Genomic DNA, 22,947 nt, shown 5'->3' with positions numbered 1-22,947 from the left:
GTAGATGTATGACAGAAATAAAGTCATACTGGTTAATAATAAGTGTAATAATGTGTAATGGCTGGAAGTCAGTCGTAGTTATTGTGTTTCTCTATTTTCTGTTCTTGTGTTTCTCTTTTCTTCAGTGATTCTGCTTATTAACAGCAGGTGTTCATCACTAATGCTCAACAATCACTTACATATTCCCTTAATTATCTCACTGCAACACTGTCTCAATGTTACTTTTACTCATTGTAGTGTGGATTTCCTGTGGGGTTGAAAGGGTTAACAGTGTAAGATAAAAAGACACACCCACAAAATGTATTTTAACAGTAATAAACTGTAAGTTATAAAACAGGTTTATACTGGCAACACTGTTGCCAGTAGTTTACTGTAAAATCTTGTTTTTTGGGTCACCATTGTGCAGAAGAGTAGAGCCTGTGCTTCAGTCCAGGAGAAGATCTACAAACATTGATGATTTACTGCATGTTGCTTTATTTAACAGGCGGTGACTGTGTAGTTGCTGATCAGTGGAAATATTTTTATTTACAAAAGTTTTGTTGTGGTTTCAAATGAAAGAAGTTCACAGTAATACTTTGCTCATGTTAGTAATGCTTTATACATTTTAGTTAATACATTTAAATGACAGTTGGTCAATTTAAGGCAGTCGGTTTCTGTAAGTGAAATTAGTTAACTCGAGTTTTAGTGCATTTTTACAGTAACATACTGTAGATTACAGTAAAGAACTGTACAATTAACAGTAAATTACTGGCAACAGTGTTGCCAGTATTTTACTGTAAAAAAACCCGGTAAGGTCTAACAGTGTATGTATGGACAATGACCCTTCTCATCGCTCTCTCTCATGTGACTTGAGAGTAGCAGCAATGGGCAAAAACTCTTAATTCAGTACAGTATTGTTAAACAGTCATGTGTTTTAGTAACCCAGAAAGCACATCTGCAGCATTATTAGTTACAGGCTTTTTATTGTGACCCTTTCTGCGTTGTCGTCTAGTTTGGGGGTTGGGTGAAGTGAATGAAATGCCACTTTCAGATGGAGCCTCGTGACTCATCAAAACACTTTGTGTATTTGATGTCTTTCTCATGTCTGTGTGAGGCATACACTGAGTTTCGTTAAATTAGGATGAGATGCGCTCCAGTTAACGTGCAATGCAAGTGACCGCGCGGGTGCCTCCATGATTATATTGTCTGCTATATATTTGCTTCTTATTTATTAAATCCACTCCAGGCAATTGGTTGATGAAAAATTTATTAAAATTAAGATACAATTTATACAAAACGAAATTCACTTTAAAGAAAGGCTTTCTACAAAACCAAACTTAATGAAGTGGTCAAAATCATGTCTGACCCGTCTCAAATTGTGCATCCTATTACTGTTCACTTTTCATACTTTCAACAGTATAGTAGACCTACAGACTCGATTTGAAGCCTTTCAACTTGTGTGTGCAAAATGCAGAATTAAATGAATGTGCAGCAATTTGTACAAATAAAGTTCACAGATAATTGTGCGTGCATTTATTAATCATTATGATACTAAAATCATAACAAAGTAGGCTATGCTATGTACAAAAAAATACAGCCATTTCTGTTTTTTTCTTTTAAACAAAAAAACAAGCTGCACCCTTTTTTTTACATTTCATCTTTCATTCCGAAATAGAATAATGAATGAACGATAAAGTACACGGACCCAACATGTAGGCTATTAGCCTTTTTATCCGTTATCAATCTAAATTAATCTCGTTTTTAATTTAACTTAATTTCGTTTTTCTTTATTTAAATTTCGGGTTTTTCTTTATTTAATTTTCGTTTTTTCTTTATTTAAATGTCATTTTTCTTTATTTAAATTTAGTTTTTTCTTTATTTAAATTTCATTTTTTCTTTTTTTAAAATTCGTTATTCTTTATTTAAATCTACCCTTTACTGTGTCAGTAATTTATTAGTCAGAAAAATATTAGACTACCTTAAGGGGGCTTTCACACTAGCACTTTTGGTGCGCACCCGGGTTCGAATGACGTCAGAGTTCGGTTCGTTTGGATGATGTGAACGCTGTTTTCCGAACTCGGGTGCGCACCCGCGAACCGTACTCGAGTCCGCTTAAAAAGGTGGTCTGGGGTACGGTTCATGTGAACTCGGGTACGGTTCGCTGCTGATATGAACGCAATCGTACCAAATCGCGGAAGTGAACCACTATTGATGCCATATAATGTGGTGTGTGCCTGCGTGCGTGTATGTTTAACAACTGTAAAAGGGTCTATACACTTACCTTGACGAAAAGCGGGATTGACGCACTGCAAGCAGAGATGATTTCTGCTTGCCTCCACAAAAATTGTCTTCGGCGGACATCCCGCTGTCTTTGGAACGGTTTTAATATTTTTGCGGCAGACAGACGTAAGTGTGTTTCTGTATCTTTTCTTTGAAAACAAAACCAAAGGTTAAAAAAAGAAGAACAAATGTGAAGCGAGCAATTCTATCCATTTTGACGCTTTTTCATAGCGGTTACCAAGCAACGCGAGCACGCGCCAGCTGCAGCTTGATGACGCAAGCGTACCGCAGTTCAGATACAAATAATATAATGTGAACACAGTCCATCGGGGGCGGGGGGAGGGGGGAGCAATCGATCTCGGGTTCGGAACAGGCAATCGAACCAAGTGTGAAAGCACCTTAAAAGTATTGCTTAAGTTAACAGACCCGTGCGTGAACATCTCCACAATAAACAGTGACAATTACTTCGTCTAGAGACCATTTACCAGTAAATAACAGTTGTGAATATATTGCGAATATATAATAAACTTGAACAGTTGTCAAAAACCAACGTTTGCTGATACTTTACCTCACAGAGTTATTCGGCTATCCAATGCTGAGCTTACAGAGACGCTTAGATCGGCGAGATGCCTCCACAGGGCCGGAGATACGCGGCGTGATTGACAGCTTTGATAGCAAATGGATATATGTGAAAATCAGATGACATGATTTCACAACTTTTCATTGGTCATTTAGACATGTGAAGCATACTGTATACGGAAATGAACCTGGACATTCTATCCGTTGAAAAATCTCAAAATCGGCAAAATGGACATACGCGGTTTTCATCGGACAGCGACGCTATGAATCTCAACAATGGTGACAATAAACAAACTAGTGACAAACAGATCAACTCTGAACATCACAAAACAAGCTACTAAAGTCAGAACAAAACAATAGAAAATAAAAGCAAACAGAAAAAAACAATGAAAATTAGGGATGCACGATGATATCGGCACAACATCGGTATCGATCGATATGATCATTTCTGCCGATGAGCCTTGCCGATAGGGTGGTGTGTTTCCTATGTGCACATGACGACCGTGCATGAGGGCCAGCAACTTAACATGTGGAGGCATTTCAAGCATGGGCGTCAGTTCGGTTTGAAATGTGCTGGGGACAGAGACGCATTCGCAAGTGCATTTTCAGAAGTGCTGGGTACAATGACAGTAATTTTTTTTCTCTTTCGTGCAGGTCATGTTTTGAAAGACGATGTCCTGTAGCTTACTAATGTAAACTCTCCAAGCTATATGCTCTCCACAGAGCATTTAAAATATTAATTTTATTTTATTTTTCGTGATCGCATTTATGAGGAAAAACAGTGACGGTTCTCGGTTGCGGACGTGAGCGCTCTGAAAGCGGCACTAAAAGAGACTGCTTTAAAACTTCCACAGAGACCTCAAACAGAAAGCACAAAGCCTTTTTTAAGTTAATTTCGTTTTGTATTAATTGTATCTTAATTTTAATCAATGTTTCATCAACCAGTTGCCTGGATTTAATGAATTATAAGTAAAGCAGATAATAGATACACAGCAAAAAAACCAGTGTTAAATCAACACTGCTCAGAGTACATACACTGTAAAAAAGAATACATTGATTTTATTGATATCTAATTAATAAAAATGAGGCAACAGATTACAAGCAATATTATAAATTAAATTTAACAAATTAGAATTGAGTAATAATTAATCAAATGAATTCCTTTAAAGGTAACCATTTAAAATGAGTAAAATTTACAAAATATATTTTATTGCCAACATTGAAGACACCTGGTGTTAACAAGCAGAATCACTGAAGGAGAAAACCATAATTAAAGTCACCATTATGGAGATCAGTGTGTGTTTTAGTTGGGCTCTTGACCTTAAATTATTAACTTTAAGTTTTGTTTGGCTGCTGTACATGAGTTATAACAGCCAGATGAACAAAGAGAAAAGGTGATCTGATGGTGTTGGTTATGTTTTAACATAATCATTATTTCACAATCATTTGACCTGAATCACTGAACTCATAGAGTCCAATTTATGAGTTAGGTGACAATAAACAAACTAGTGACGGACAGATCAACTCTGAACATCACAAAACAAGCTACTAAAGTCAGAACAAAACAATAGCAAAATAAAAGCAAACAGAAAAAAACAATGAAAATTACAGGACAATTCAGCTGCATAATTTATTAATGCTGCAATGCATGATGTGAGCCATTGATGCGTTCTGATTGGTGGCTCCCATCATGCACTGCAACATGAAGCATTTGTGTGATTGTCACCATTGTTGAGATTCATATGTAGATTCTTGATGTCTGTGTGTGATTTAAAATCTTCAGGTTATAAACTCATTGCTGAAAATAGCTACTAGAGTGAAAAATTAATAAAACATTTGTATAATCAGTTTATAATGCTGAGTGAGGTCAGTGAATCAGGTCACTAGTAATTTCATCATCTAAACACAACCAGGCTGATTTTCCAAAAGCATCTTAAGCTTAACTTGATCACAGACTAACTGCAACAAATGGTCTGTATGATCAAATTAGGCTTGCAATGCTTTCAGAAACAGCCCAGGTCATAGTTTTTCTTGCAACAACAAATGTGCTTTATGAACAGAGAGTTGGAGTCAAGAGCCCAACTAAAGCAAACACTGATCACCATAATGGTGACGTGAAATGAAAAATTCCACAAAATATTACCGTCTAAACTTCTGTTGAATCTCAAGAACTTTTGTAGATGTATGACAGAAATAAAGTCAAACTAGTAATAATAAGCGCAATAATGTGTAATGGCTCGAAGTCAGTTGGTGTTTCTTTTTTTTTTCTGTTATTGTTTTTTCTCTTTTCTTCAATGATTCTGCTTATTATCATCAGGTGTCACCACTAATGGCCAATCATCACTAAATGTATCACTTAATTATCTCATTAACTTCAACACTGCTTCAGTGTTAATTTTAACACCCTGTAGTGTGGACACATATGTACACTGAGGAGTGTTAATTTAACACTGGGGATTTTGCTGTGTACTTTTATGTTTTTAATTAATTTATAAAGCCACTGCAAACTTTATCGTTACATATTACATTGTTATATTATAATGCATTATCATATTCTGGGCAGGCAATTAGCTTACTTCACTGTAAATAGAAAAGTCTAGCAAAGACTGCTAAATACCTCTAAGTATTGTGGTATTCCGCTGTGTTTCTCACCGACACTCCCTCAACTCATAGAGATCGGGCCTTTAACCCTCTGGGGACCAAGCTGTTTTTGGGGCCCTTGAGATGTTCTGACATGCTCTGACATTTGTGCTTTTTTCAGTTATTTATAAACATGTTAATGGCAAAGGTGTAAATTCACTCTATATAGCACAAACAGGCCTACCATAATATGCGAGCAACATGTATGTAGATGTTTGTATTTTTAAGAGAATAATGTTTATGCGTGAAAGTTGCTGAAATAAGACCACAAAACTCATACAAAATATGTGCCCACAAGACTTTTGACTAATGGATGTTTTCTCTTCGAGTTCTAGCTTCAAAATTATGTGAAAATAGTCTTGCTTTATCGTTCACAAAAAAAAAAAAAATTTGATTTAAATGGTGTAAAACAGGTTTTGCTTGGAAAGCCAATATGCGAGGGGGAGGAGTAGTTTACACCTTAGATTACCCAGTCCCACCCACTCTGCATAATGACTCTGCATAATTAGCCATTCATTCAGGTGTGACACTGACTGAGCCACAATGCAAGGACAAAATAGCCTATATATTTAGAAGAAGACTTATATTGACCATTTAAGATTTTGCTTACATCTATCTTGTAAATATGTTTTGCTATTTTATTAAAAAGGTTGCAATTACAACAATAATTACAATTTCAGCAATATTTCTGCAAAAAAAGTACTCTTTCTTTGTAAAAAAAAAAAAAAAAGATTATAGGCCTACATTTTATCATATGTATTCATTAGTTTGAATATAGCCAACATTGGAACATCTTAGTCTATGACTTTATTTTTGACAAAATAGTATTTTATATATATGAGCAGAAAAGCTTATTTGATGTGACAGTATATTCTACAGTAAAAACTGTACCCAAATCTAGTCAACAAAATGTTGTCTTTCATACTTCGCCTGACCGTAACGTTGTTTTTATGAAATATTAGGGCATAGCCTATAAATGTTAATTTGCAGTTTAATACGTTGCTTATACAAATACATTTTATTTCAACATATTTCAGTCGATTTTTACTCATCTCAGTAGGCTCTAGCAAAGCAGTTTATTCTTTCACACACAGACGCGCGATTCATATTTAGGCTAAACAGTCTTTACAAATATGTACCCTTCATTCATCTCACAGAAACGCGATTCATATTTAGGGTAAACAGTCTTTACAAATATGTACCCTTCATTCATCTCACAGAAACGCGATTCATATTTAGGCTAAACAGTCTTTACAAATATGTACCCTTCATTCATCTCACAGAAACGCGATTCATATTTAGGGTAAACAGTCTTTACAAATATGTACCCTTCATTCATCTCACAGAAACGCGATTCATATTATAGAAACGCGATTCATCTTTTTGTTTACATAGGCCTACACTAACGTTATTCCATAACGTTATTCCATAACGTTATTCCACATTAACACTTGAGAAAGGATAACTTAGCCTACCTCACTCCTCAGCGGGATCTGCTCCTCATATCCGCACGGAAAATTTTCTCCATAAGGTAGGCTATATTATGCCTCTTTGTTTACAGTTGATGTGGGCGTTTCACAGACTGAAATGGTTCTCAAAATTTGCGTTTGAATAGCACGCGCTCTCCGGGGCGTGGTCAAATTACTGTGAATCATCTCGTAATGAGCTCGACTGGAGTCGCTCTCTTTTTATACAGATTACAGAAGCTGATAATATTTGTTTTTTATATAATTTACTTCATTTAAAAGCTGCGATCTCAAGCTTTATGCCCGTGGGTCTGTTTCCCTGTTTGACTGAATTTTCGCGGAGTTATAGATCATTTTCGAACGCGTTTCAAATGGGAGTTTACTGACAGAGAGAAGGCAGAAATAGCATCATGTTAGTTTTTCTTTATTTGTCAAAAAGCAAAACACTTTATTTTTATTGTGAGTATACAGAAAAAAAATAGAAACTGAACAGGATCGATTGATGTATTACACGAAAATGAAAGATCAAAATTAACAGAGCATTTTGTGTTTATTTTTCATTGCAAAAAAAAAAAAACGAGCAAAACGCGTGGGCGCGTTTTTGGTCCCCAGAGGGTTAAGAAAATCACGAGCTTTCCACTCGATTGGGATACGAAAATACGATCTTTACGAGATGACTTGAACACACAACAACGAGTAGGCACGCTTTCCCAGTGTTATCCAATATCCTCACTGTGTGAGAACAAGTAGGAAGAGCAGTGATAGAAATAGGTCAAAAATGAAAGTCATATTGACGTCAAAGTGTTGATGTCAATTTGACGTCAAGAGTTTGACCTCTATCAAGAGTTTGATAATAAGTCATTTTGCCAAACAAAAAGGTGAAACGCATGGCCGTACACTTATTACCAGCTTCACTTACACTAACCAGATTTACTTTATTTAATATCCGGTTTAATGAAATCACATTTTGCATTTTAAAGTCAACCTGATGGTGGTTAGCGTTTGCTTTAGTTGTGCTCTTGACCCTTGACTTCTTAATATTAAATTTTCTCTGGCTGCTGTAATTGTGTGTTTATAAAGCTCTGTTGTCGTAGCTAAAAAAGCCATGAGAAAATTAGATCAGGTGATGTTGGCTGTTTATTGATGATGATGACAATGATATCATCATGTAAATGCCTGAAGCCCTGATCTTATTCAGTGTCTTATGTTCTGATTATATAGGACTTGCGGTTTCAAAACTGTTTTATTCATAACAGAAGTCATTTCATTCTACAGCATGTCTAGCAGTTTTGTTTATCAAATAATGTACTTGGTTTTTAAAAACTATTTAGTGCACAAGACCCTGTCATCTATGGCATTACTTAGACGTACACAGACATCCAGAAACAGCGTATGAATCTCAACAATGGTGACAATCGAACAAAATATCCAGATAATCAGATCAACTCCAGCTGCATAATTTATTAAAGCTGCAATGCATGCTGGGAGATTTTGGTGAGTTTTGATTGGTGGTACCCAGCATGCACTGCGGCATGAAGCATTTCATTGATTGTCACCATTGTTGAGAGTCATACACTGATTCTTGATGGCTAAGTAATAATGTAAAGGAAAATGTTTAATGCACTAAATGTTTTTAAAATCCATTATAGTCTTCGATAAACAAAATTGCTCTAATGCTGTAAAATTAAATAGATTCTATTGTAATACGTCATAAAAACAATAAATTCTATATAATCAGAACATTTGACACTGAACACGATTAGGGAATCAGGCATTTACATGATGGTATTGTTGTCATCATCTATAAACAGCCAACATCCCCTGACCTTATCTTCTCATGACTATTTTGCCTATAACAAGTATAGCAGCCAAAGAACTTTAATATTAAAGAGTGAAGGGTCAAGAGCACAACTAAAGCAAACGCTAACCACCATCATGGTGACTTTAAAATACAAAATTTTAATGATTTTATAAAAATGGAAATTATATAAAGTAAATCTGGTTAGTTTTAAGTGAAGCTGGTAATAAGTGTACGGCCATGCGTTTCACCTTTTTGTTTGGCAAAATGACATCAGCAGAGGTCAAACTCTTGACATCAAATTGACATCAACACTTTGACGTCAATATGACTTTCATTTTTGACCTATTTCTTGACCTAATTTTGACATCAAGGTGCCCGCTGGGTTATGTTGTTAACGTTTGGTTATTTAAATAATTCATACATAATAAAGATAACGCGATATGCCCTGTTGATATATGTTTGATATATAATTAATTCAAACTGCAAAGGTTATGGAGAGAATTGAGATGTCCTTCAAGATGCTGAGCTTGATCAGTTTCTGGGTCACAGGCTGGAGGACGGAGGAGCGAGGAAACGAGGAAGCATCAATTTGAATATTGAGAAGCACCCTCGATTCCTCCATCTTCATTTTATTTCCTTGCAACCTTCCCTCACATCCTACAGGGGGATGTGTTTTAGCCTTAAACAGTGAAAAATTAAACTGGGATATTTGCTGAAATTGTCCAATAATAACCAACTGCAGCCTTTCCTAGAACATTTTCCACCAGCCGTCTCTGATAAATACTTTTACCTGACATCTGTAGATCCTCCAGTGAAACCTGTGATCTCCATCAGCCCATCTGGTGTAATAGTGGAGGGAGATTCAGTGACTCTGAACTGCATCAGTGACTCAAACCCTCCTGCAGAAATCAGCTGGTTTAAAGGAGGAACGATTGTAGGATCTGGAAGAATCTACAACATCTCAAAGATCAGCTCTGATGACAGTGGAGAATACAAGTGCAAGTCCATCAATGAACATGGAGAGAAATACTCTGATGCTGTGACTTTAAACATCATGTGTGAGTTAATGATGGTTCAGTAACTGTGATCAACAAATTAGTGCATTAACAAATGCAAAACATGAGTTTAGAGTTTATTTTGTCCTTTTCAGACTCACCCAGGAAAGTCTCAGTGTCCATCAGTCCATCTGGTGTAATAATGGAGGGACATTCAGTGACTCTGAACTGCATCAGTGACTCAAACCCTCCTGCAGAAATCAGCTGGTTTAAAGGAAAAAGGAATATTTTGCAATCTGGTGAAACCTACAGCATCACTAATATTAAGTCTGAGGCCAGCGGAGACTATCATTGCTCTGCTAGAAATAATCATGGATCTCAGACTTCTGCTGCTGTGAATGTGAATATCATGTGTAAGTCTGCCTTTATTTTTTAATCAGTTCTTTGTGCAATAATTTCTGACTGCATGTCATTTTACACTTTTTGTCTTTACAGATCCTCCCAGGAGCGTCTCAGCGTCCATCAGTCCATCTGGTGTAATAGTGGAGGGAGATTCAGTGACTCTGAACTGCATCAGTGACTCAAACCCTCCTGCTCTGAACATTACGTGGTTTAAAGGAGAAACGTTTGTAAGATCTGGAAGAATGTTCAGCATCTCATATGTCAGCTGTAATTACAGTGGAGAATACAAGTGCAAGTCCATCAATAAACATGGAGAGAAATACTCTGATGCTGTGACTTTAAACGTCATGTGTGAGTTAATGAATGATGGTTCAGTAACTGTGATCAACAAATTAGTGGATTAACAAATTCAAAACATGAGTATAGAGTTTATTTTGTCCTTTTCAGACTCACCCAGGAGTGTCTCAGTGTCCATCAGTCCATCTGGTGTAATAATGGAGGGAGATTCAGTGACTCTGAACTGCATCAGTGACTCAAACCCTCCTGCAGAAATCAGCTGGTTTAAAGGAAAAAGGAATATTTTGCAATCTGGTGAAACCTACAGCATCACTAATATTAAGTCTGAGTCCAGCGGAGACTATCATTGCTCTGCTAGAAATAAACATGGATCTCAGACTTCTGCTGTGAATGTGAATATCATGTGTAAGTCTGCCTTTATTTTTTAATCAGTTCTTTGTGCAATAATTTCTCACTGCATGTCATTTTACACTTTTTGTCTTTACAGATCCTCCCAGGAGCGTCTCAGTGTCCATCAGTCCATCTGGTGTAGTAGTGGAGGGAGATTCAGTGACTCTGAACTGCATCAGTGACTCAAACCCTCCTGCTCTGAACATTACGTGGTTTAAAGGAAGAACGATTGTAGCATCTGGAAGAATCTTTAGCATCTCAAAAATCAGCTCTGATGACAGTGGAGAATACAAGTGCAAGTCCATCTATAAACATGGAGAGAAATACTCTGAGGCTGTGACTTTAAACGTCATGTGTGAGTTAATGATGGTCCAGTAACTGTGATCAACAAATTAGTGGATTGACAAATGCAAAACATGTATAGAGTTTCCCAGCTAGCAGGGAACGTTATCAGAACTTTGGCTAACATTCCCTACAAGTTTGGTTAATGTTTTAAAGAAAACATTTGAATGTGATGTTCAAAGAATGTTTTAAGGATGTTTTCTCATTTCAAATAATGTTTCTATAAGGTTAAATGTAAACTAAGATATAACATTTTAACTCTAACATTTAGAGGATGTTTTAGGAATGTTGTTGAGACAAAAGATTATACACAGCAAACTCCCCAGTGTTAAATTAACACTCCTCGGTGTACATATAGGTCTAACTACAGGGTGTTAAAGGTGAACTAAGTAACTTTTTTACCTTAACTGATCAGCTTCGGAGTCATTGGAATGGTTATATTACTTATTTCGGGTTGAATGGTGGTCGTTTCACACCCCCCTGGTGCCCGTGAGCGGAAAACCCACACTTGCAACTTTGAGCCGGCGAGCCGCCGACCACCGCGTCAGGAAGTATCGCGTGATATCAGGTCTCGCGATGTAAACAATTGCTTTACGGCCAAAAGAAATCTGTTAAAATGCTGTCATTATTGCGCTCCCTGACGCTGTTCGAACCCGAATGAAGAAGACGTTTTAAAGAATGTCCCATCTACTTTGATGTCGTTGATCTACTAGCCTCTGGTGTCTGAGAATCGCCAACGAGTTTTTACAACAGTGTTGTCAAATATCTATTCCGAAGCTGTGGGGGGAGCTCTAGAGAGAAACCTGCGAGCAAAAAGCGAGAATACAGCGAAGAAATCCCGAAACTACTGAGCCCCGCTTTAAGATGAACACTGAAGCAGCGTACAGACCATTTGTTGCAATTGTTCTACAATCAAGTTATGCTTAAGATGCTTTCGGGAAATGAAACCCAGGTCATGATAGTTATGTTCTGATGATGGAAATACAATTTTGTAATAGCTTGATTCACTGAACCAGCATTATTAACTGATTTAACAAATGTTTAATTCATATGCATTAATGAAGCTAATTCTAACAATGCTTAAAAGTATTATAATTTTATATTCACACACAGACATCAAGAATCAACATATGAATCTCAACAATGGTGACAATCACACAAATGCTTCATGGTGCAGTGCATGATGGAAACCACCAATCAAAACGCATCCATTGCTTACATAATGCATTGTCCTGTAATTTTCATTGTTTTTTTTTTCCTGTTTGCTTTTATTTTGCTCTTTCCTCCATGACAGTCATCCTCATTTACCGGCCATCTAAACCAAATCCCTCCTTCCTCTCTGATTTTACTGAACTCCTTACACTAGTCTCATCTCTTTCTCCACGTCTGCTGCTACTCGGTGATTTAAACATCCACATAGACTCCCCCACCTGCAAGCTGTGATCAGAATTAACCATTTTACTGGACAACTTCACTCTCACCAAACATGTCACATTCCCCACCCACGAAAAAGGACACATCCTTGATCTGGTATGCTCCACAAACCAACCGGTGCTCGACCTTCACCTTCCGCAACCTTAAATCTATCAACTCACAATCAACTATCAAAATTCAGAGAAAACATTCTGAATTTTGACCTTTATATACAGATATCAAGAATTAGCATATGAATCTCAACAATGGTGACATGTTTTATGCCGCAATTCATTCTGGGTGGCACCATAGTACAAAACTCATGGCTCCCAGGATGCACTGCAGCATGAAGCATGTCACCATTGTTGAGATTTATATGCTGATTCTTGATATCTGTTTCTAAAAAATAAATTAAATAAAAGTGATTTTCAAAAAATGTCTGCACAGTATATAAAGGTCAAAATTCAGAATATTTTCTCTATCAATAAAGGTGAAAGTTATTTATTAATGACAACTTTTGGTCAGGGATATGATTAGTGAATCATTCTACGTTATGATAATGCAATCTATAACACCTGAACACCTTTGTGTTTGGCTTCCTTTGTAACAAATGATGTGCTTTGGTATACACTGTTACAAAGAGCAAAATTGCACTCGAATTGCCAAGTCAAACTGACCAACTAAAGGAAGCACTAATCACCATAATGGTGACCAAACATTTTAAAACATCAACATCTAAACCTCGGTTCATAGACATATGACAGAAATAAAGTCAGTCTGGTTAGTAATAAGTGAGGCTGATAATTCTGTTTGTGGAGTTGTTTAATCCTCCTCTGCTGAGATCTTCACAGATTTAATGTATTTTTATCTTCATCTGATTTAATTTAAGGCTGTGGCTGAAGTCAGTTGTAGTTCTTGTGTTTCTCTTTCCTTCAGTGATTCTGCTTGTTAACAACAACAACAACAACAACAGGTGTTCATCACTAATGCTCAATCATCACTCAATTGATCACTTAATTGTCTCATTAACTTTAACACTGCTTCAGTGTTACTTTAACACCATGTAGAGTGGGACCATATGTGCTTTGAGGAGTGTTGATTTAACACTGGGGATTTTGCTGTGTACAAAGATGCCCTCATTGCTGCCAAATCTGCCTTCCTCTCCACCATCCTCACCAACCCCTTTCAAAACCCCAGAACCCTCTTCTCCACAATGAACAACCTCATCAAGCCTCGGACCAACACCCTCCCTACCTCTACTCCGGATCTTTGCAATTCATTCCTCCACTTTTTCACTGACAAAATCAACATCATTCACCAATCTCTATCCTATGTATCTGACAACCCAGTATATACTCCAGCACCTACCATGGCCCCTCTTCTTCCCATCCCTCCTGACCTCCCTTCCCCTCCTCCACACTGCCACCTCTCCCAGTTTGACTTGGTCACCCCTCCTGAAATCTCTAAACTCATAAGCTCTTCCAATCCCACTACCTGCTCCCTTGACTCCCTCCCTACTCCACTCCTGAAGTCTTGCTTCCCCATCCTATGCCCCTACCTCGCTAACCTCTTCAACTCCTCACTGTCCCTTGGAACTGTCCCTTCTGCCTTCAAAAATGCCGCTGTCACCCCAATCCTTAAAAAACCTGGTCTGGATCCCTCCTCCCTCAACAACTACCGCCCAATATCCAACCTCCACTTTCTGTCTAAAACCCTGGAACATATAGTCGCCTCATAACTACAATCCTATCTTCATGCCAGTAACCAATTCAAACCTCTCCAATCTGGTTTTCGACCCCTCCACAGCACAGAAACCGCTCTCCTGAAAGTCCTCAACGACTTCCTCTCATCCGCTGACACCGGTTCCCTCAACATCCTTATCCTCCTCAACCTGAGTGCAGCCTTTGATACCGTGGCGTGAGCCATAAAATCCTGCTCACCAGACTCAAAGACCTCGGTATCGAAGGTACTGCACTCATATGGCTCTGCTCCTACCTTTCCAACAGATCCCACTTCATCTCTCTCCATAACCACACTTCTGCCACAGCCACAGTCACCCAAGGTGTTCCCCAAGGCTCCGTACTCGGCCCCCTCCTCTTCATCATCTACATCTTCCCCCTTGGTCAGATACTCCGCCACTTCAACCTGGACTTCCACTGTTATGCTGATGACACCCAGATCTACATCAACACTAAATCCCCCCACAATCCTCCCCTCTCCCACATCAGCACCTGTCTGTCAGCTATTAAAACCTGGATGCAACACAACTTCCTCAAACTCAACAGCGATAAAACAGAATTCCTCCTCATAGGATCCAAATCTACACTCAGCAAAATCAATAACCCCACTCTCATCATCGACGGCACCATTGTCTTCCCATCTCCCCAGGCCCGCAACCTTGACGTGATCTTTGATTCCACCCTCTCCCTTGAGCCCCATATCCCTCATCTCATTAAAATCACCTTCTTTCATCTCCGCAACATCGCCAAAATCAGACCCTCTCTCACACCCCCGCTATTAAAAGAATCATTCACGCCTTCATCTCCTCCCGACTGGACTACTGCAACTCACTACTCCTTGGCATCAGCTCTACCTACATCAAACGACTCCAACTGGTCCAGAACGCAGCTGCCCGACTCATCATCTGCTCCAAATCCTGGCTCCACATCACTCCAGTCCTGAAACATCTCCGCTGGCTTCCTATCTCCCACTGGATCACCTACAAAATTCTGGTCCTCACCTACAAAGCCCTTCACCATCTGGCCCCATCATACCTCACTGACCTCCTCTCCCCTTACCAACCCTCGCGGTCGCTCAGATCCACCTCAGCCGGTCTCCTCTGCATCCACAAGTCCAACCTCCGCAGTTTTGGGTGGGGTGCGGTGGGGTGGAGACGTGAGCGCCAGGTGGAGTTTCAAGTGGAGCGGGGGATTGGATGAGAGCAGTTGACCAATGTAAGCTGTCCGGACAGCTTACATTGGTCAACTTCTCTGCAGCTGTACACCCAATAGAGTGAATGGATTTTTTCATTCTTTTTTCTATTCATATTGTTAGGATTGTACTGTAGAACCATAACCAGCATCTAAACGAGGTTATTAATAATGAACAATCTTTGAAATCGTAGACCATAGCTTTAAAGTCCGCGTGAACCGGAAGTTGCAAACGACTTTTCTCCAGTGCTGTGACGTATTTCCCAGTGAAAAGGAATATTGAACAGAGGGCAGGGTTTTACTCTAGCGCTCCTCCTCTCCATCTCTCGCTCATAGCAGACTAACGGTTTGAGGGGAGTGGTTAAGCGTTTCCCAAACCAAGCCGTCAAACATACGTCATCAGAGAAGGTCCTCCAAGGCAGAGGGGAGGGGCATTTTCAGATTTTGATTAAAGATTACAAAGCCCCAAAAAAATTTTGTGTGGATTGACTTGCATGGATGAATTGTTCACCACAAAACTAACAATTTAGGCAAACAAAGTAAATATGGTCAATTTTGAATTCATGTGGACTTTAAAGCAAGAAGATTTGTGTAACATTTTGAGGATGTTTTTAGAGAATGTTATTCTATACTGCAAAAACTCCAGTGTTAAATGAACTTTCCTGGAAGTTTATTTGACACCACACTCAGAGAGTTAAAGTGTTAAAATATGACTGTATTATATACTATTATAAATATAAACTAATTTTTTTAGACATGCTAACATCAAGATTCAGCCTGTGAATCTCAACAATGGTGACAACAATAAAGCATGTTGCAATGCATTCTGGGTGCCACCAATCAAAACTCATTCATGGCTCCCATCATGCATTGTGTTATGAATAAATTATTATGTGAATTGTCTTAGTAATTTCCTTTTCCTAATTAAACATTTCGTTTGTCACCATTGTTGAGATTCCTACACTCAATCTTGATGTCTGTTTGTGCCTGAACATTTTTTTTTATTTTTTATCAAAACAACTAATATATAGAAAATTATTGATCTTATGTTGTAGAATCACTGTGATGATGTAATCAAACAATACAAATTTAAGTCAGAGATTAAGCTCTAAACGAGTTTTGTGATTCAGGTCAAATGATGACTATATCAAAACATAACAACATCTGATCATCTTTTCTCTTAGTTCATCTGGGAGTTATAACTCAGTTACAGCAGCCAAACAATATCTAAAGTAAAAAATGTAAGAGTCAAGAGCCCAACTAAAGCAAACACTGATCCCCATAATGGTGACTTGAAAATAGTGATTTTCTCCTTCAGTGATTCTGCTTGTTAGCATCAGGTGTCTTCAATAATGGCCAATCATCACTTAATTAATCACTTAAAGGGATAGTTCACTTTGAAATTAATTTTTGATATGTTTTAGCTTACCTCAAGGGCATCCAAGATGTAGGTGTCTTTGTTTTCGCAGTAGTTTCAATTTTGATATTTTTAGGTCAAACCGTTCTTGTCTGTCAGTCATATAATGCAGGTCTATGGTCACTGGCTCAAAACACAAGCACAGAGTCCAAATTAAAACAATTCCCCATCGTCCAAATGAAACAATTCCCCATCATAAGTACACATTGATGGCCTAAGACACGAAACGAGCGGTTTGTGTGAGAAAACGAACAGTATTTATATCGTTGTTATCTCTTGAAAACAGCACACGTCCAAATGATCTGACGGCGCGGGCGGGTATAGATATATACATAGAGGTCGCCTTGGCTACGGTTTCGTTCCAATGAACTGCAGTAGCCAAGGCGACATCTAGCCCTTGAGGTAAGCTAAAACATTTCAAAAATTAATTTCAAAGTGAACTATCCCTTTAAGTGATTAATTAAGTGATGATTGGCCATTATTGAAGACACCTGATGCTAACAAGCAGAATCACTGAAGGAGAAAATCACTATTTTCAAGTCACCATTATGGGGATCAGTGTTTGCTTTAGTTGGGCTCTTGACTCTTACATTTTTTACTTTAGATATTGTTTGGCTGCTGTAACTGAGTTATAACTCCCAGATGAACTAAGAGAAAAGATGATCAGATGTTGTTATGTTTTGATATAGTCATATATAGTGATATAGGATGCCCTTGAGGTAAGCTAAAACATATCAAAAATTAATTTCAAAGTGAACTATCCCTTTAATTATCTCATTAACTTTTATCACTGGAGTTTCTGCTGTGTACCTTTTAGGATAACATTCTGGGAACCAAAATAAAACTACCCGCTGAAAACATTATTAGAACTTCATGGTAATGTTCTCAGAACATTTTTAGAATAAAACATTTCTAGCTGGGTTGTTTTGTCCTTTTCAGACTCACCCAGGAACGTCTCAGTGTCCATCAGTCCATCTGGTGTAATAGTGGAGGGAGATTCAGTGACTCTGAACTGCATCAGTGACTCAAACCCTCCTGCAGAAATCAGATGGATTAAAGGAAGAAGGAATATTTTGCAATCTGGTGAAACCTACAGCATCACTAATATTAAGTCTGAGGCCAGCGGAGACTATCATTGCTCTGCTAGAAATAAACATGGATCTCAGACTTCTGCTGCTGTGAATGTGAATATCATGTGTAAGTCTGCCTTTATTTTTTGATCAGTTCTTTGTGCAATAATTTTTCACTGCATGCCATTTTACACTTTTTGTCTATACAGATCCTCCCAGGAGCGTCTCAGCGTCCATCAGCCCATCTGGTGTAATAGTGGAGGGAGATTCAGTGACTCTGAACTGCATCAGTGACTCAAACCCTCCTGCTCTGAACATTACATGGTTTAAAGGAGGAACGATTGTAGGATCTGGAAGAATCTACAGCATCTCAAAGATCAGCTCTGATGACAGTGGAGAATACAAGTGCAAGTCCATCAATAAACATGGAGAGAAATACTCTGATGCTGTGACTTTAAACGTCATGTGTGAGTTAATGATGGTTCTGTAACTGTGATCAACAAATTAGTGGATTAACAAATTCAAAACATGAGTATAGAGTTTATTGTGTCCTTTTCAGACTCACCCAGGAACGTCTCAGTGTCTAACAGTCCATCTGGTGTAATAATGGAGGGAGATTCAGTGACTCTGAACTGCATCAGTGACTCAAACCCTCCTGCAGAAATCAGCTGGATTAAAGGAGGAACGATTGTAGGATCTGGAAGAATCTACAGCATCTCAAAGATCAGCTCTGATGACAGTGGAGAATACAAGTGCAAGTCCATCAATACACATGGAGAGAAATACTCTGATGCTGTGACTTTAAACGTCATGTGTGAGTTTATTATAAAAAACAAGATGCTGTAGAACATCCCAGCATGTTTAATGATTTTCATCAATAATTAGTTGCACTTTTTTTTATGATCCTTGTAACAATTATGTTTTGTGATTCTTATTAGACCCATCCAGGAGCGTCTCAGTGTCCATCAGTCCATCTGGTGTAATAGTGGAGGGAGATTCAGTGACTCTGAACTGCATCAGTGACTCAAACCCTCCTGCTCTGAACTTCAGCTGGATTAAAGGAGGAACGATTGTAGGATCTGGAAGAATCTTCAGCATCTCAAAGATCAGCTCTGATGACAGTGGAGAATACAAGTGCAAGTCCATCAATGAACATGGAGGGAAATACTCTGATACTGTGACTTTAAACGTCATGTGTGAGTTAATGATGGTTCAGTAACTGTGATCAACAAATTAGTGGATTGACAAATGCAAAACATGAGTATAGAGTTGATTTTGTCCTTTTCAGACTCACCCAGGAACGTCTCAGTGTCCATCAGTCCATCTGGTGTAATAGTGGAGGGAGATTCAGTGACTCTGAACTGCATCAGTGACTCAAACCCTCCTGCAGAAATCAGCTGGTTTAAAGGAAGAAGGAATATTTTGCAATCTGGTGAAACCTACAGCATCACTAATATTAAGTCTGAGGCCAGCGGAGACTATCATTGCTCTGCTAGAAATAAACATGGATCTCAGACTTCTGCTGCTGTGAATGTGAATATCATGTGTAAGTCTGCCTTTATTTTTTAATCAGTTCTTTGTGCAATAATTTCTCACTGCATGTCATTTTACACTTTTTGTCTTTACAGATCCTCCCAGGAGCGTCTCAGCGTCCATCAGTCCATCTGGTGTGATAGTGGAGGGAGATTCAGTGACTCTGAACTGCATCAGTGACTCAAACCCTCCTGCTCTGAACTTCAGCTGGTTTAAAGGAGGAACGATTGTAGGATCTGGAAGAATCTACAACATCTCAAAAATCAGCTCTGATTACAGTGGAGAATACAAGTGCAAGTCCATCAATGAACATGGATGGAAATACTCTGATGCTGTGACTTTAAACGTCATGAGTGAGTTAAAGCACTGCAAAAAGTGAAACATCAGTGCAATTCATTCAAAATATATATTTACTAGGGCTGGGCGATATATCGCACTATATTGTTATGCACATCTCATCAGTAAAGCCGGTTCCTTGATTAGTAGTAAATCACCATCACCTGCTTTCAGATGGAGCGGCATTTACTACAAAGAGCCGTAATTAACTGACAAGCTGAGCCATATCGCATTAATATCGCGGACATATCGCCAGCGATAATTAATGCGATATGGCTCAGCTTGTCAGTTAACTACGGCTCTTTGTACACAGCAAAAACTCCAGTGTTAAATTAACACTCCTGGGAGTGTATATGAACACTCAAGAGTGTTGAAGTTAATGAGATAATTAAGTGATTAGTGATGATTGAGCATTATTGAAGACGCCTGATGTTAACAAGCAGAATCACTGAAGGAGAAAATCTCAAATTGTAAGCCACCGTTATGACGATCAATGGTTGCTTTAGTTGGTCTCTTGACCCTTATCTTATTAATTTTAGATTTTGTTTGTCTGAGGTATCTGAGTTATATCTGCCAGATGAATGAAGAAAAAAGTGATCAGATGGTGTTGGTTATATTGTGACAGTCATCATTTGAACTTGATCACAGAACTCATTATGAGCCTTCTTTCTGACTTTAAGTTGTTGGTTTCAGCATAACTGTGATTCTGCATAAATGCCCAGAATTTTTGATAAAATATAAAGGGTTTCTTAAAAGTTGTTTAAAAAAAATCATTCTTTTAGGCACACACAGACATCAAGATTCAGTCTATGCATCTCAACAATGGTGACGAGCAGAATATTCAATTAGGAAAAGTAAATTACATAGTGTTGAGGCAAAAACAAACAACTAACAAAACAGCATCAGGCATAAGAGACTCCATGATTCAAATTGTCCTTAAAATATATTTATTCTTGCAAGAATGTTCCCAGTCCATCCACAGTCCAGCTGCAGGCGGAGTGAGACCCAGAGCAGGGGTTGGCCAGCTTCTTTATAGTGTTCTTTTCAAAGCTATCTCCTGTCACCCACCCCAAACACAAGGAACAAAAGGGACCCCCCTTGACCCCGGAAATCCTCTCACCTCTGAAGTCACACACACACACACCCTGCAGCTGTATCAACATCACAAAACTCAAAATACAGCAAAAGAACGCATGGCATTCTTTTGTTAAATCATTGAAAATAAAATATAGAGAAAATATCAATTTTCCCATAACACATAGACAATTCAGATCATAATTTATTCATACCGCAATGCATGATGGGAGCCATTAATGAGTTGTGATTGGTGGCAGCCACTGCAACATGCTTTATTGTTGTCACCATTGTTGAGATTCACAGGCTGATTATTGATGTCTGTGTTTTAAATGAATTTAGTTGAAAGTCTTTTCATCAGAACAATGTTTATTAAATATTCTGAATTATAAGTAAAGTACTGATAATCATAGGCTGAAAAACCACAAACCTGCTGTTAACAAGTTAAACCAAACTATATCAATAAGTTTCATTTTTCAGATCACAGCATGATTATGTCAAAACATAACCAACACTGTCAGATCTCATTTTACTTTGATCATTTTACTTTTAAAAATCAATAACAGCAGACAAACATCAGTAAAGATTAAAGTAAACATATAAGGTTCAAGAGACCAACTAAAGCAAACACTGATCACCACAATGGTAACTTACAATTTGTGATTTTCTCCTTCAGTGATTCTGCTTGTTAACATCAATCAGGTGTCTTCAATAATGTTCAATTATCACTCAATTAATCACTTAATTATCTCATTAACTTTAACACTCTTGAGTGTTAATTTAACGCTCATATTTTAACACTTTACACTCTTGAGTGTGGACTCATACTCCCAGCCCCAGGAGTGTTAATTTAACACCGCTCCATCTGAAAGCAGGTGATGGTGATTTACTACTAATCGAGGAACCGGCTTTACTGACGAGATGCGCATAAAAATATCGTGCGATATATCGCCCAGCCCTAATATTTACATTAGTCCAATGGAAAATTGTGATTTTCAGTTTATACCTTCTGTTTTCACTTTGCCTCAAAGTAAGTGTTACGCTATCACTGAAAAAAAATGATACTTTGGATTAACTTAAAACAATTGATGTAATTTGTTACAGCTACTTTTTTTTTTTCTCAAATTGTATTTATGATTTAGTTAAAACCATAAATTTTGATTTAATGTCAAACCAAAATTGTATTTTTTTCCAACTCAACGGTTTACCTTAACTCAAAGTACACAGCAAAAACTCCAGTGTTAAATTAACGTTAAAGTTAATGAGCTAATTAAGTGATTAATTTAGTGATGATTGAGCATTATTGAAGACACCTGATGTTAACATTTATGTTGTGGATCACAGAATAACTGTGATTCTGCATAAATATCCAGAATTTTAGATATAATACAAAGGATTTCTTAAAAGTTGTTTTGAAAAAAAAAAACACAAAAAGTCTTTTTTTTTATGGCACTCACAGACGTCAAGATTCAGTCTATGCATCTCAACAATGGTTTTGAGCAGAATATTCAATTAGGAAAAGTAAATTACACAGACAATTCAGATCATAATTTATTCATACCGCAATGCATGATGGGAGCCATTAATGATTTGTGATTGGTGGCAGCCACTGCAACATGCTTTATTATTGTCACCATTGTTGAGATTCACAGGCTGATTATTGATGTCTGTGTTTCTAAATAAATTCATTTGAAAGTCTTTTGATCAGGACAATGTTTATTAAATATTTCGGATTATATGAAAAATATTGAAAATCATATGCTGTAGAATCACAGAGCTGCTGTAATTAACAAGTTAAACCAAACTATCTCAATAAGTTAATTTTTTGGATCACAACATGATTATGTCAAAACATAAACAACACCATCAGATCACATTGTCTCTTTGTTCATTTGACTGTTATAAATCAATAACAGTAGACAAGTAAAATTTAAAGTGAATGTATAATGGTCTAGAGCCCAACTAAAGCAAACACTGATCACCATAATGGTAACTTACAATTT

General features: G+C 37.7%; 1 protein-coding gene across 1 annotated transcript in view; it reads left to right on the top strand.

Moving 5' to 3' along the window:
• The first annotated feature begins 10,789 nt into the window (after positions 1–10,789).
• LOC311283463 (hemicentin-1-like) overlaps positions 10,790–22,947 on the top strand; it is a 47,007-nt gene continuing 34,849 nt past the window's right edge. Inside the window, exons 1-8 of the mRNA XM_084397881.1 lie at positions 10,790–10,844; positions 10,927–11,184; positions 17,871–18,128; positions 18,211–18,468; positions 18,561–18,815; positions 18,940–19,197; positions 19,290–19,547; positions 19,630–19,887. Coding sequence (XP_084254007.1) covers positions 10,841–10,844; positions 10,927–11,184; positions 17,871–18,128; positions 18,211–18,468; positions 18,561–18,815; positions 18,940–19,197; positions 19,290–19,547; positions 19,630–19,887 — 1,807 coding nt within the window. The 5' untranslated portion in view covers positions 10,790–10,840. The remainder of the gene's footprint in view (positions 10,845–10,926; positions 11,185–17,870; positions 18,129–18,210; positions 18,469–18,560; positions 18,816–18,939; positions 19,198–19,289; positions 19,548–19,629; positions 19,888–22,947) is intronic.

Source organism: Rutilus rutilus (assembly GCF_951802725.1).
Source record: "Rutilus rutilus genome assembly, chromosome: 2".
Lineage (NCBI taxonomy): Eukaryota > Metazoa > Chordata > Actinopteri > Cypriniformes > Leuciscidae > Rutilus > Rutilus rutilus.
This window is presented reverse-complemented; position numbering and strand designations above follow the sequence as displayed.